This window comes from Passer domesticus, chromosome 3 (assembly GCF_036417665.1).
Source record: "Passer domesticus isolate bPasDom1 chromosome 3, bPasDom1.hap1, whole genome shotgun sequence".
Classification (NCBI taxonomy): Eukaryota; Metazoa; Chordata; class Aves; order Passeriformes; family Passeridae; genus Passer; species Passer domesticus.
In genome coordinates this window covers 117,371,696-117,387,545 of record NC_087476.1, presented here as the reverse complement: position 1 = coordinate 117,387,545, position 15,850 = coordinate 117,371,696, and the positions used below count along the sequence as shown (strand labels likewise).

General features: G+C 37.4%; 1 protein-coding gene across 1 annotated transcript in view; it reads right to left on the bottom strand.

Annotated features, from left to right (window-relative positions):
* The window catches only part of ESF1 (ESF1 nucleolar pre-rRNA processing protein homolog), a 28,248-nt gene that overhangs the window by 6,121 nt on the left and 6,277 nt on the right, over nucleotides 1-15,850 (bottom strand). Inside the window, exons 7-11 of the mRNA XM_064415416.1 lie at nucleotides 14,923-15,037; nucleotides 13,823-13,961; nucleotides 8,332-8,493; nucleotides 1,755-1,876; nucleotides 479-569 (exon numbers count right to left, since the gene is read on the bottom strand). Of these exons, the coding sequence (XP_064271486.1) occupies nucleotides 479-569; nucleotides 1,755-1,876; nucleotides 8,332-8,493; nucleotides 13,823-13,961; nucleotides 14,923-15,037 (629 nt within the window). The remainder of the gene's footprint in view (nucleotides 1-478; nucleotides 570-1,754; nucleotides 1,877-8,331; nucleotides 8,494-13,822; nucleotides 13,962-14,922; nucleotides 15,038-15,850) is intronic.

The window sequence follows — 15,850 nt, the reverse complement described above, 5'->3', positions numbered from 1 at the left end:
CCTATTGAGGTTTCTAAGCAGCAAAGAGTACTCCAGTAAAAACCTGTATCAGACTAAGAGAAAAGTGATTTCTTCTCAAAGACAACTTTGTTTATGATGCAAAAACATTTGACATTTTTGTAATTGACCCAAGCTTCAAAGGGACTCATATATACATGGCTCTTCCTAAATAAACATATTTCAAAAGCAATGGAGTTCTCTTCTCTAGAATACTTAGGGGAGCAGCTTGTTTTTAACAGCCATCCCCAGGAACTGGATAACTAAGGGTTTCTGGTGAAAGCCAAGACAATATTCCATACCATTCCATGTATTACAATACACATAATTTAGCAGGAATAGCAATTTTAGGCAAATAACACCTACTTCATTTGATTCTGAACATTCTACCTGTGTGTTCAGTCCAGCCTGACTTTGTTTTGGAAACTCAGTATTTAACAAAAGGGCAGGTTTACTCTAGAAGTTGCCTGTCTTGACTGACCTGTTTTCTCAAATTCTTCAGCAAAATAGGGGTCATTGAGATCCACATCGGGTGGAAGTTCATCTTCACTCTCTTCTCTCTCAGCAGCAGCCTGTAACAAAGCACAAACATTATTTCAATCAACATTTGATTATTTGAACACTATTTCAAACAATCAACTATTTAAGTTTTGCTGAAATGAGATGTTCTGTCAGTAGCTATGAAGATGAAAACTGAAATACTGTACATGGAACATCAAAAAACCAGAGCACAGTAAAAACTGATAGTGAAGACAAATTGACAATTTCAACCCTCTTTCATACATTTTATTAGGCATATCCCCAAACTCTGATGCATCAGACAACCATTCCAAAAAAATTACAGGATCAGCACTGTTATGTCCTTACCTTATGTTCCACAAAAGCTATGCCTGGGGACAAATTTGAGTAAGAAAGTTCATTTTCTTCTGCAGATTTCAAAATACTGGAGTTCAGCTTTAAAATAACATATTTTCTTACTTGTAGCAGTGTGTCATACACCTTGCTCCTTGACTTAATTTATCACACTGGACAAGCATGTTAAGCTAGAAAAAGTTGCTCTGCTACTGAACAGTGCTGCTTGCTCCATTTTGAGCACTTATCAACTGGAAGAAGTTACTCATCACGAGCCAGTTAAAATTTACTGATGTGCACAGTACATTCTACACTCAAGGTGTAGAATTATTAGAAGTGTAAGTCAGCAATGTGAGTTACACTGGGAGCAATTTAAGACTTTAGAGAATCTAGATTCTGCATGCCACGTGTTGTTTTTTTCTCTTGCAATTTGAAATTTGAATAGTTCTTTGCAGCTATTAATTCTTTGCTATTACAGGTTTGGGAAACAAGTCTATTATTTAGGCCCACAATTTCCTAATTATCATTGTCATAACAACTACAATTATCATTGTCATAACAACTTTGAATTGATATGCACACACAGTAGCAAAAAGACCACTTCCAATACATTAGAAATGCAAATTAAAGCCAATTATTATTATGACTAATTTATCTTTACAGCAGCACAAGTAGATAAAAGATATTTTGTGTAAGCACATGTATGGTCAGCAGTATGCTGAATATCCTTTTCCTCTGGAGGTTTGATGAAGTACTTTCAGTACTTCCACATAAGTGACCACTGCATATTCTAACCTTAAAATAGCACTGGCAGCTGGAAAATTTATTTTGTTAATCTGAAACAAACATTAACAACAAATAAGAAAACAAACAACTCCCCCTCAAATGGCTAATATAAACATTACCTTTCTCTTTTTCTTAAGAAGTCTTTTTTCTTTCTTCTTCTCTAGATATTTTTGCCATGGAGTCAGGTTATCTTTTCCCTCCAACCTGTTTTTGACCATTTCTTCAGCAGTTTCTTTGAGGCCTAGGAAAAAAGCCATACTAAATTAAAAAAATGTGATGAATCTGAATTTTTTTTAATAAACTGTTTTCTCCTTTGCAAAAGGGCTATCTAGCTTTTATTCAACAAGTCTGTGCAAACAACACAAATATTGCTTAAAACCCCATCTTTTTATAAAGAAGATTGCTTTACAGGATGTGTTTTTCCAAATAAAACATTTCTTCAGTAAAAACTGTACAAGAGTCAGAAGAAGCATTTGCTGTGTGGTGTCTGATCCCCAAAACTCCTGCTGTTCCTCAGAAAGGTCTCTTCTCCAGACATTCAACTGTGCAGTTTACAGATGCCAGAATGAGTGGTAATACAATAAAACCCACAGACATACAAGGAACCCTCATGTTCAATGTACCACACCATCATTAGTTAAGATTCTGGATTAGTTACGTTGCTGAAGCTTTGCCTCTGTGATAATACTCTGACAATGCTGTAGGATGTCTGCTGAACACTGGATTTTTCATTCTAGAAAAGTAAACCCCACTTTCATCTCCATGGACAAGTGTGTCCTAACCTTTAAGCTCTTTGTAAATACAACAGAATTAAGTTTTCTATAAATATGCATCATTAGAGTATTCAATGATGTAAGAACATCACCTTAAAAATAAATCCATTAAATATCTGAAGCATTCCCATTTTACATGTAGACTACTTAAATTCAAAATATGCGCTTCATTTAAAAGCAATCTTCTAATTTTGGTAAAAAGTTCTATACACATCAAGTATACTTTTCTAAAATTCATTGGATGTTATGAGGATGAAAACTGATTTCAGATGCACCTCATGAACGTTCAGCCCACTCTTCAGAAGATGGGCACTTGCAAAAACAAAACTTCATGATCTAAGGAGATTAAGAGACTTATTGGCCTTGCAATACACTGGAGCACAATTCATTGCTGAAATGGAATCAGCTTCCCTGGGAGGAGGTAACAGCCTGGGCAATGAAGGAGTTTTCTCCTACCTGCAATTCCTTGCTTCATTCACTGAAATTTTTGTTTAACTTTGGTAACAAATCAGTCAGATATCCTACAGGTAACACTGTCTCCCACAAGGTAACTGAATTTTCTTGGGAGTTTGTAGGAATCCTGTTTCTGCCTGGCTCTCCAAGCCTGATATTTATTGTCTCTTCCCCAGTCCTACTTCCAGTGGTCTCTCTTCAGCATTCTCTCCTGCCACACCAGTCCAGCCCTGACCTAACTACATTCTACCCTCCCAGCCCTCATCCCAGTTTTATTGCTCAGAAATTATACTCAGACCTCTCCAGATGTCCTAGACTAGATCCCATTCTTTCTCCCAGATTTCTCAATTGCCAAGTCCCCATTCCTCATCATTCCTTCCAGCTCTCCTCAGTATGGAGGGACTGAAAACAATTATCATGGTGGAATAAACAGGGCAGCTTTCATGCACAGTTCTAGCTGCCCCCAGAAGAGCAGGCAGAACATTTTTCTGAAAAAATGCAAACACTAATCCCTGCTTTTGTGCTCACTGACACTCCAAAAATCATTCCAAGGCTGGGGAGCTGGTTACAACTTGCCTGAAATACCAAGTGTGGACAAGATCTAAAATCATGTTAAAGCACAGAATCATAGGAGGAAAGAGTGGAGCAAAAACATAATAAAGGATCCTTCTACTACTCTGGAAAGGTGCCAGAAAGAACAGTAAGTGGCAAACTGTTACAGCCACAAAAATTGGGTACTTAACCAGCAAACAAATCAGAGCCACGATAAAGGAAGGATTTTGCATAGAATGGCTAAAAACATGCCATTAAGAAACTCTCATACAACAAGAACAAATATTTAGTTATCTTCAAAGTCCATGAAAGCAGAGTCATCAGCTTCCTTGAAACTGAACCACTGTAACTTTGAATACTTTGTAATACTTTTATGGGAAAAAATTACTGGTCAGGTAACAACCTTGCAGATTCTCTTTGAAGATACAGAATTAAAAAAAATATATATCACATCTCCAGCAAAAGAGAGACCCAAAATCTGAAAGGAAGTTACAATATTTCTGATTTATTTGCCTGGAAAATTGAATCATTTGATCCATCTGGCACTGAAGAACTTGGAGGAAAATCCAGTCCTTTCTTGTGGTATTTGGCAGTCTCATGAAAGGCATTAGAGTTTCTCCACAGATTAGAATGGCTTAGAAACTACTGTCCAGACCACTTCCCGAGACTAAGAGTGTATTTAAGTGGTCAAAAGGATTTTGATTCCAGAAGGGGAAAGGAATTGTCTACTTTAGGTAGAAATATTAGCTGGCCATAGAAAGGTTTAACTTATATACCCTTACTGATATAATTTTTAAAAAATATTAATGAACCAATAGTTTTATTTAATTTTCAGAAAAGAGGGCAAGAAAAGAGAGGAAAAAGGTCATCTATATTAGTATGCAACAAAATCATACTTCAGCTAAAGGATTAAACGTGGTGTAAATACTACAGCAAACTTTCTCTTCACACTGGTAGGACAGCAAGGGATGGGTGAGGCAGAATTTTTACTTCTCCAAACACTCAGGTTCTGAAAACTTATGGAAGTTTAACAGCCTGCAATTGTCACTGCTACTAGAGGCTAGAAAGACACATTTCTGTTCTCAGGAAACCTAAACAAGCAAGTTCATCTTGCGTGTAATGCCTCACCAGAAAAATGAAACACCTTGTTGCAGGTAGCTGAAAGGAACAGCAAATAGAAGTACTCTGATAACATTAGAATTTGTCAGCCCCAAAGATAAAATATTTAAAGTCAAGCAAGCTTTCCTAAGCAGTAGGTGTGCCTGTGAGAAGCCACCACATGTAGGTAGCACTGTCAGGTGTGAGCCCCCACACAGCCCAGCACGTGCTGCAGGAGCTGAGGCCACTCCAGGAAGGGGACACAGACCCAGATGGAGATAAATATTTCCTGCAAGCCTTTCTGTGCTCAACATCATCTCTAACTGTACAGTTGGGCTTTACTACGCACTTTACATACACCACAGACTTCTATTCTACTTCTGACCAAAACAAATTTGAAATTTTGCTCTGAGCCTAGCTAAATATTTACATCTCCTTCTTCCCAAAGGAAAAGTTTTTAAGTTCAAAAAACAGCCCCAAAAACTTGGCTGAGTATCATCAAGAAAATGCAGTTGTGGTCTTCTCTCTTTTCACTTTCTAAGGGGAGCTTTGGGAGCTGGATAAGGACTCATAGCAATTGTTGCTTAAATCAGATATGATTAAGAAAACAGATGGATGCTTGAATATAACACTGATTTTGTGCCTAGAAGAAACAGACCAAAGAGAGTTGGAACTACATCTAATTTATTTTTGCTGGCACTGTGGTTTATTTAAAACTATTATGATTCAAGAATAACTGAATCATTGACAAAGTATGCTTTCTATAACCATGTGTAAATAACTGTGCCAAAACTCAAAATTTTAAATTAATTCAAATATCTGTCTTTCAACTGAAAAACTTCCTAGATTTAACTGTTGTAATTCTTCCATGTATTAAACATTTGGACAGGAAAAAGTTTTTGCAATAAGTCAAGCACATTAAGCAGAACTTGATAATAAAAATATTTCAACAGACATAAACTAGTTCTGAAAAAAATAAAGAGTCTTCAGAGAATTCAACAAAAACTATTTTTGAATGCCCAGAATGCTCCAACTAAACATAAATGATTTTGAAATTTAAAAGAGCACATTTGTTCAAGAAAAAATAACATACCAACTATCCTCCCTCCCACAAGGAAGTATAGCCTCAAGCATGTATAAATTGCCAGAGCTATAAACTACTGTTCAGCATGTGCAGCCTATGCTCCATGACACAAAAAACATACATAAAAGAGTGTCCCCTTCAGGTGTGCAGAACCTCTTCTCCAAATGCTGCCTGAAATAAGTAATGGCTTAATTTTTGACTCAGAAGCAAATTTAAGACACTCATTTTCACTTTTACGACTTGGGTTTTGGACAAAACTGTATTGCAGAGGTCAACAGCCAGAAGTGGCACCGCTGCCCTTGTGAAGGGGAACAGTCTCTAACAAAGGCAAGTGAACACTTCTATGATTTCCAGAACCTCTGCTCTTCAATAAACCTCTAATTTTTCAGGGTAAGAAATGAGGAAATGTTAACATATACTGTAAAATCACAGTTGCTAAATTAACATCAAATACTATAAACTATCCATGTAAAATTCACTGTGCACACATGCACACTGAACCTGAAATTGTATGAACAAACCTGACCCTGTGCATGGACATCCAGCTAAATTCAGACAAAATCAGTCAAATTTATCAAGACAGAGGGGTTTTGTTGTTTGGGTTTTTTTTACCATCCCTCCTTCAAAAGAGATAAGGACATAGCAGAAGTCCTAGGAATCCTACAAGAAGGTGCAGTAGGGAAGGGGTTGGACTAGGTGTAAGTATGTTACAAATCCAATTTTCTGAAGTCAAGTTCCATTGCAAAGAAACAGAGAGTCCATGCATCATGGAACCAGATTCCATCTCCACTACAGTTAATACTCCATTGCCACTAAATGTGAATGCAATTTACTTGTAACAGGCAAGGTACGGTCTCAAGGACAGCCTCTCAGAAAAATTCTTGCCCTCTCAGGGCAAGCAAGGCTAAAGAGTTTCCTTTGGTCTCCTTTAAAATGATTTTCCATGTCCTAAAATGAATGGTTTGCTCTAGATTCCTGAATATGTTACCACATTAAGTTGCTCAAACTTTTTTTTTAACTTGCAGAACTTCTTTCAGACAATTTGCAAAATTCTTTGAAAAACAGAACGCATAACAAACAAAAACCCCTCCAAACGTGTTTTCCAAAACCAACACAAAGAACAGTTACTTTAACAACACCTAAATACAAACATTTATAAATACAAAACACACTCCTAGCAGCAACTGATTCACCTGTGGTTTCCACCTTCACTCTGAAAGGTGGCAACAAGAAATCTCTGTAGGAGTCTTATAAAGCTGCCTATCTATGAGAACTGCTTGGCCTTGAATGCTCAGTGACACAATGAATTAACTACTGAGTGAGCAACATCGTGAATGCAAGTACTGACATGCTGTGGACAGATGGAGTATGACACTGTGTCAGTGAGCACTGGCCCTGGCTGCATGATACATGCTTTTCCAAAAAGGTTTTGACAGAATTCATGTCAGAAACCACTGGGATTATAAAAGCATGACTGAAAGCACAGAATTTTTAATGCCCTTGGATCCTTTTGAATACAGGTGTGATGAAGAAACAGGAATAAAATTGTTCCATCCAGTTTAGTCCATTTCAGTGAACTGCTACAGACCAGAATATTTCAAACTGAGCAGAACTTCTATCCAGCAGAAGTTACCTGAGTCACAACTCACAATAATATTTGTATAAATCATGTCATTAGATATGCATTCCTAGCTGGGATTAACCCATCAGCAGTGCAGGGCCTGGATTCTGGCATGTGTCTGGTCTTGCTAAATGCAGTAACAGAACAGGGCTGTGTCCTGACATGGGCTGCAGTCCCACAGCTGCTGCACCTTGCTGCTCCCAAGAAGGGAATGTCATACTCCCCTAGTCTTTCAGCTGCCCATTTAACCCTCTGAACATTTGCCTGACATGCTAGCCAAGTGGAAAAGATCCAGATTTTTTCTTTTCCAGAGTAGCTCTGTTATTTTAGCAAACAAAATTAGGCTTGCAGAGACCTACCAAGTGTGAGAGCTGGTACAGACAGTCAGAATGAGCTGTGGGCCAGGACCAGGGTGATGGAAGAGTGCAAACCTTTCCCTTTGTGGATGTAGTGAGCTGTAAAACTGGCTCATTCCACCTCACAGAATGCATTCAGTCCAGTGGTTTTTTGTCACAAAGGAAAAAGAGAACTAGACACTCATGTTTGGCTCTCCAGATGAGTTGTGCTGGATGCTGCACGGTGAAGTCACCTTTCACAGATTTCCAGATGTCAATCTGGATGTCACTGCTCCCCAGCCATTCCTGGTACCTTGCTTTCACCCAAAGCACTTTCACTGGAAGGTCAGACTTCCTCCTCTTTGCTCCCCCAAATCTTTAGCATTATGAAAGCAACACTTCCAAACCACTCTCCTATAATCATACACTATGTTTCCAAATCATACTGATTTTCATTTTTAGAAGTGTAAGTATGTTTTATGACTCTATAGCAAACACATGAATTCTACTTAAAAATGTCTATAAAGTGATAATTGAAAAAACAAGTACAAAAAATCCTGGCAAAAAATGATCTATAAAGAGAAACTTACAGCAGAGGAACTGAGTTCAGTCATGTTATTTTTGATATTTCCCTCACTGTAAACAATCTGGATTTCAATTTATGGGGGAAAAAAAGGGGTTGTTACTCCTACTATAAATTCAGCACCTTACACTATATCCCTGTCAGCAGACCCATACTGCATATCTACCAAGGCAGGAAAAGAAAAAAATAAACCCTACCTGGAACCCATTTAATCTCCATTCCTATATCCTTTTCTTCCTGTTTTTTCTCTTTTTCTTGGATACTTTGCAAAAGTTCTCTGTACTTGGCAATTTGCTCTTCATCATCTTTTTGGCTTTTCCTTGGCCTGTCATCTTCTATTTCATGAGCGACATCACCGTCTAGGAGGAGAGAGCAAAGTTATCTCAGAGAGCCTCATGAAAATGAGCAACTGAAGTTAATCTTTATGAAATAAACCTAAGACACACACGTTATTTCCAGAAGATAATATAAAATATTTTCATTTATTATTACCCCACAGAGTAGCCAGTTTAAGAATTCCCTTATTTAGATGAAATAAAATAGTATCTGAAAAGACAAAAAATTTGCCCTGTAAAGGAAATCACTCACTGAACACACATTGTTCACTGTATTTTAGAATTACTACTTTTAGATTCCCTTCCAGCAGAGTGGAATGTAAATCTCCAAAACCAGCCCTTTGTGTAGATGGGCATTACCTCTGCCAACTTCCAGACAACTGGGACCTCCCTGATTATCCAGGACTGCTCAAAAATGATGCAAAGTGGCTACGAGCACACAATACCTGCCAGCTCCCTCAGAACCCTTGGGTGGATCCCATCCGGCCCCACAGATTTTTGTGTTCCTGTGTGGTGTAGCAGATCACTGACCATTTCCCTTTGGATTAAAAGGGCTTCTTTCTGCTCCCTGCTCCTTTCTCCCAGTTCAGGTACCCAGAGAACTGGCATTACTATTAAAGTCTGAGGCAAAGGAGGCACTAGTACTGCAGTCTTTCACTCATTCTTTGTCACGATGCTTCCCTCTACCTCCAGTAAAGGATGGAGATCCTCCTTAGCTCTCCTCCTATTGCAAATGTATTTATATAGACAATTTTTGTCTTCCAGGGCAGTAATCAGGTTAAGTTCTGGCTTGGCTGTGACCCTTCTTATTTTCTCCCTGCACAACCTCCCAACATCCTTGTAGTCCCCCTCAACTGCCTGCCCCTTCTTCATAAACCCTCCTTTCTTTCTTGAGTTCCAGCCAAAGCTCTCTGTTCAGTCAGGCCAGGCTCATTCCCTGCTGGCTCATCTTTTGCATGGCACATGGGGACAAGTCAGCTGCAGCTGCTTTTCTACTTTCCTCATCAGAAGCTGGGACCTAAGAGGGAAGCATCTGCTCATCCAGAAAGCAGAAGGCAACTCTGTTTTGAAGACAAGTAGAAAAAGAACACATTTGATTTCTTATCCCTAGTGTCCTGAGAAAGAAGAGACTGTACTACATGGGAAAAAAATACCCTTAAGCTAAAAGAGGATACCTAGAACCTGGATAGGCAAGGGGCTCCCAGTTTGTATTTATCACTCGTTTTGCTAGGTGAAATTTAAGTGGCAATGCACATTGTCATTCTTCCTCATTTAGATAGAACTTGTATTTCTTCTGTCGAAACTAACAGTTTTAAAACAAATGTCCAACATCGCCTTCAAAAGCTCTGTAGAAGCTTTTAATTCTGTAAGCAAATAAAGCACATTTGACAACAGCTGCAAGAAAGGAAAGTGAGCTGAGTTTGTTCTCAAAGTTTGTTCAGAGTTCAAATAACCTTGTCAGTGGCTTTCAAGTATCAAGCTGTATTGCACAACATCAGGAACCACTTTCTGATGGATATTAAGGCAGCAAAGCTTTCTGCCAACAGCTTGTTCAAAGGCTTTTTGAACAAAACACACAAACCAAAAAGTTCTGCGGCATTAACCGCTGCACTGCAAGAGAAATACAATCAACCTGGGAAGGAGAAAAAGGCAAAAACTGATGAAATTTAGAGTATAAAATACAAGCACATTCTTATTGTTTTCAAAAGAAAGTAGTAATAAAAGTGCTAAAAGATTTTAAAATAAGAAAGTTCAAATCGTGAGGCTGGTCAGAAACATTCCAATACAACAAATTGTTTTTAAAAGATGACATTAATACCAAATATAACCAAATGCAGAGGTTCAATATATTAAATCAGTGACTGGCAGCTGAGTTAGCTGAGATCATGTTCTTGTAATCACATGGTTGTGAAGAGATAGTGTTCTTAGTTTAAGAAGATTATCTTGCAATAGCTGAGTAGATGATTCCTTTTTTTTAAAAAAAATCAGCCTTAGAAACTAAGGAGAGTAGAAAACTTTTAGTAGCTATAACATCTGACGAGAGGTCTGCTGCAAAGCTGAATTATTCTAAGGGGGGGGGAATTTTCTTTCCATGATGCAATGGCAAAGCAGAAAACTCAGCTACTGACTTGGATGCTGATGGCCCTACCATAAAAATTACCCTAAATGTCTCAATTTTATTCAAGGTAGTTACTCAAATTCAGATAGATAAAAAGGAAAAACCAAAATACATACAATGCATGTAGACCCAGAGAATTAAAACCAAAAAGCTTTTAACTCCAGTGTTCAAGAATCAAGTCTGAGGCAGAGGTTTTTGCACTACAGCATGCTATGAAAACTTAAATGTGTTGATGGCAGTCATGAGCCAGAAAATAATGTCAAAGAAAACACTGGGGTTTAACCCCATTTTCCCCACATTCTAAGCACTTCCTGAACAAGGATTTGTACTAATCCCATTAGTTCATGCCAGTGATAATCAAAAAATGGAAAAGTTACACTCCGGCAATCAGGCAGTCCTGAGCAGGGATTCACTGGCCTGCAAAAGCACAGGGAGATGTGTTCTTCATGTTACTGGACACCTCCAACAGTTTATGTGAACTTCCTAGGAGGAATGCTGACATGACCCTTCTTGGCCTTACAAGCACCTTTAATTGCAAAACAAACCCAACAGTTCCTACAAACATGCTTTGGAAAAGTATCCAACATCTGCATCAGTTGTATCGGGTTTCTGATGCTTCACAGAAAGAAAATAATCAGGTTGTGGTACTTGCATTCTGAAATTCCCATGAAATTCCACCCAGGCTTGGCCAACTCATAAACTGCTAAACCCTCTTGCTTCTTTCCACAGACAATAATAAATAACCACATGTTCTACTTCTGTCAACCTCCATTTCTTAGCCTTCTGTAATAGCTTCAGCAAATATAAACACATGTGGATACTGTTCATTTTTAAGAGAAAAAGTACCTTTTCTAATAACATGCTATATATGCATTTAAATTTATATATGTAGTCATGATTTACTGCAACAAATAGATTTCAGAGTTGTAAAAAGATTTAATAACTAGTGTGATTCTATCTAACTTTAATTATTGAATGTAAGATTTAGAAGCATTATTTAAACAAAAATTCCTCCTTCCTGACCATTACATTTCCTTTTCATGCACTTGTGCACCTCTGGCATCAGGACAGCAGCACAAAACAAAAGACCTACTGGCTTTGTGGAGTCTTATATTGGAAATCAAATACCACAGGAGACTGGGCTTCCTGCTCAGATTCCCACTGAGGAGAGCAGGGATCTCCATGAAGCTCCTACAAGCCTGGGGGTGTTCAGTGTTTGGACAACCCTTAGGTTTAACTTTTAGGTTTCCCTTTATGGAGTCACAACTTGGACCCAATAATCCTCATGGGTCCCTTTCAACTCGGGATATTCCATGATTCTATCAAGATCAGCTAACTAAAAAAAGTCCTATAAAAGTATTTATCACAGAGTCTGTTTCACTGTTTGTGTGCTGTGCAAAGAAGAACAGCAGCAAAGATGTTGCTCTTGCAAATATTAAAAAAAAACCCAACAGATTAAAAGCTTAGACATAAACCCCATAATGCTTAATTTGAAGTATATTTAAAATGCCATACACTAAATCACTGGTCCACATTGTCAAAATAGCAGTTATGGGCTGGATTTGATGAGTGCCACAAACACTTCCTAACTGGGACAAATGTACCCAAGTAACAGAAAATTCAGAAGCAACGTAAAGGAGAAATTTTGTGCTATGAACCACAACATTCCAGGTCACTGAAATCCTTGATGTTACAGAACTGTTATTTAACAGTAATACCAACACTCATGATGCACATATTTCAAGTAGAAAAATTCCATGAAAAACCATGTTAGAACAGGCCAACAAAAACCCTTTTAAAAATAAAACATTTTAATAAGTTTGAAAAGTACGAAGAGAAGTCCAGGACATTTTTTCCTCCTTATCAGACTCCTACATTTCCATTCAAGCAGCTGACATTGATTTTTCCCATTTGTGCTTAGCACCACGTAATTCTGCTGCATGGAACCCTGACAGATGGAATCCTGTTTTGTATCACATAACTGAATGGATAAAATGTCAGGAACATATTAAAGACATGACAACATAATTCCTCTATTAGCAACTTACTTTTCAAAACATCATTTAAATCCAGATATTTCCAGATTTAAAATTTATTAGTGTGGTAAGATTAAGGGCATTTTTTTTCCCTTCCCAGCAATGGAATTTTACTCTTTAAAGTTCCTGTTCACATGAATATTTGCTTTCATCACCACCCTATCACAGATACTTATCTTCAGCATCTTGGTAGCCTTGTACCTGAGAGAAGATGTAAGTGCTTTACTCTGCATCCCCTGGTCCCCTTTACAGACTTCACTAAAGACACTAAACTGCATTACAGTGCAGTTTGTGAGTTTCCATATAAGGTGAGAAACAAGAGAACATTATCACTGCCAAGATGAGTTTGCTGCCACAAGGTTTCCCAACTCTATAACCAGAAGAATCTGTAATGTTTTTTTGCATGCTCCAAGCTTATCTCTGATTGCAGCAACCTGCTTTAATGAGGTATAAATCAAATTTAACATCTGTTTGAAAGACCTAATTAAGGTTTAATGAATTTTACCTGCCTTGTAATCTAGGCTGTATATATTATTAACAGCAGGATGAATTTTAGAATGAAAACTAGCAATTTAAATCAGGAATTTAAACATTGCTGCACCATATGCAGAAGACTCATGTACCTTACAAAGTTAGATGAAATTCTCTTTATATTCTTAAGAGATATGTGAATCAAAAAGCATTTGAAAGATGCTCCTGTTCATTTAGTCATTATCCACCTTGCATTTCAAACTAGGACTTTTCCTCTGAAAATGAAACATTTCAAGTTCTATAGGCCTATAATTTATCTCAAAAATGAACAGATTAAAAGCAGATATTGCCAAATCTGAAAAAGAGGTGTTAAGATACCCTGAAAAAAGATTGAAAAAGGAGTAGGAGAAGAAACAAAATGCAAGAAAATTATTTTCCACTCAGAGGTGCAAGCTCCTATTCAGAAAGCAGCTACTGTGGTCCAGTGGAAAGTGTCCTTGCCAATGGCAGGGTGTTGGAGCTAGATGGTCTTTAAGGTCCCTTCCAGTCTGAACTATTTGAAGATTCTGCTCAGGGGCATAATCATTATACAGCAAATATAATACTGTCCTTGTAAAAGATGACATTCAAAGCATTCTCTATAGATATGACATTTAAATACGTAAATAATCTATATTCAAAACCCTGCAGCTAATGGCTTTGTGTACAATATTTATTACCAAAGTACCTTGCTGCTGTTCCTCCTCTTCTTCACTTGATGAAGCCAAATAAGCTTGAAAATCCATGTCAAGAAGCTCCTCTTTGTTAAAAGTTCTGCTGAGTGATGTTACTCGCTCATGATCTGTCTCATCCCAGGTGATATCTACCTTAAAAGAAAGAATGCCAGTTGTAGAAGCTGGACCACTAAAACTAAACACTGTAACAACTGTCTTTTTAGGGAAAATTATTTTATACTTTCCATTCAATTACCTGTTAGTAATTCTCTCTATAATAACTCACTATAATAACTATTTAGCAACATGAATTTAATTATAACATTTAGGAATTTATTCTACAGTCAGTTTTAATGAGTTTGAGCTACAAGAAAAAGCGCAGAAATCTCGTGCACTGAAAGGTTCTGTAACAGTAGGTCTCACAACACAAAACCTCTGTAAGCCAATTTTCCTTTGTGGCAACAACTGGAGCTGAAGCAGCCACCAACCCCTCTCTTTTCCTCTTCCAGCAGCAATTCACTGCCGGAATCACACACGGATTGCGAGGGAGACAATGAAAGTGTTTGCGCAACTGCAGCCTCAACCAGAGCGTGGAACAGATCTGACTGAAAAATGATCCAACAGAAAGTACTTATTTCTCAACTAATCACTTCTCCAATCTGGTTCACTTCATGGCCAGATGGAAATTTTGGCTCTCAGTAGGACAGAGTAGGAATGAATTGCTACAAGAAAGGGAAGCAACTGTTGAAGCCTGGCATTACTACCAAAAAATCTCTTACTGATTTATACACTAACATCCATTTCAGGCAAATTAAAGGCTTTGACTGCAAATAACAAAGTAATTTTATGTGCAACTTGTCACAGAGATATAATGAGGTCAAAATTCAGTATTTAATTTGTAAAAGAGAAGCACAATCTCCTTTAAAATCCAAACCAGGGTTGCAACTTGTAGTTCCATAGCATGCTTAAATCTTTTAAGATGTTTGATGTCTTTATTTTGAAATGGTGGAGATAAACAGGAATCTTTTCCCCAGTACATATATCATTCATATGATATATGAAGCTGAGAGCAAAACTAAACAAGAAAAGCATTACAAAACCACTGTAAAGATACCTTTGATGTTCCCATAGCAGCAGATGTGAAGTACTTTGGCTTATAAGCAGCAATGTTCACTTCTGAGGCTACATCTTTTGGCTTATCATCAAATGTAACATTATCTGGAATAAATCTGAAAGGCAAATAAAACATGTTATTCTTCAAATACACCGGGAAATCGCACAGTATAAACAGCCTAAGCTTTCCTGAGTATGGTACATCAGCATGAAAGAATCAGCTGAAATAAAAAGGGGGTAAGCCTGAAAAGGGAACAAAAGATATGGACAAGTATTCCACACATGTAACATTTATGGCCTGGCTTCTGCAGATCTGTTCCATGGGGTTTCATGTAGAACAACACCCTCTTTGGGAAGTATTTCAATTTTCAATCTGGTATAAACAGGGTCACAGGTGGCTTTTTTGGTGGTTTTCTTTGTTTTAAGAATGATCTTTTCAGATAGTTTAATATTAAAAATTAATAAGAAAAAAGTGAATAAAATAGGATTTGGAAAAAGATCAATAAGAAGTTCCAAACCTTTTAGGAAAGTTTGCTACATCTTGAAAATTATAATTAGTAAGGTAAAAAAAATAATTTTAGAAGTAACAATTGAAGAACTTAGTTTAAAAAAACACCCAAAACGCTTGATATACTACTTGAGAAATGACTTGTGATTTTTTTTTAAATCTTTGCATATGTAAGCTGATAAATAGTATTCAACATTAAAATTTAACAAAGCAGAAGATTAGGAAAATCATTGCAGATTTTCAAACACAACTGTGTTTGTTGTAAAACATTATCAGTGTTTAAAATGATGAAAAGTTACATGTTCCCTTAGCAAAGATGTCTTCTCCAAAATGGTTCAAAGAAAATTAACTGAGTTTCTCTTGAATATGATTCAAAGCAAAAAACCCTCAACTTTCACTGACTTCCAAGGGTGCCCATAAC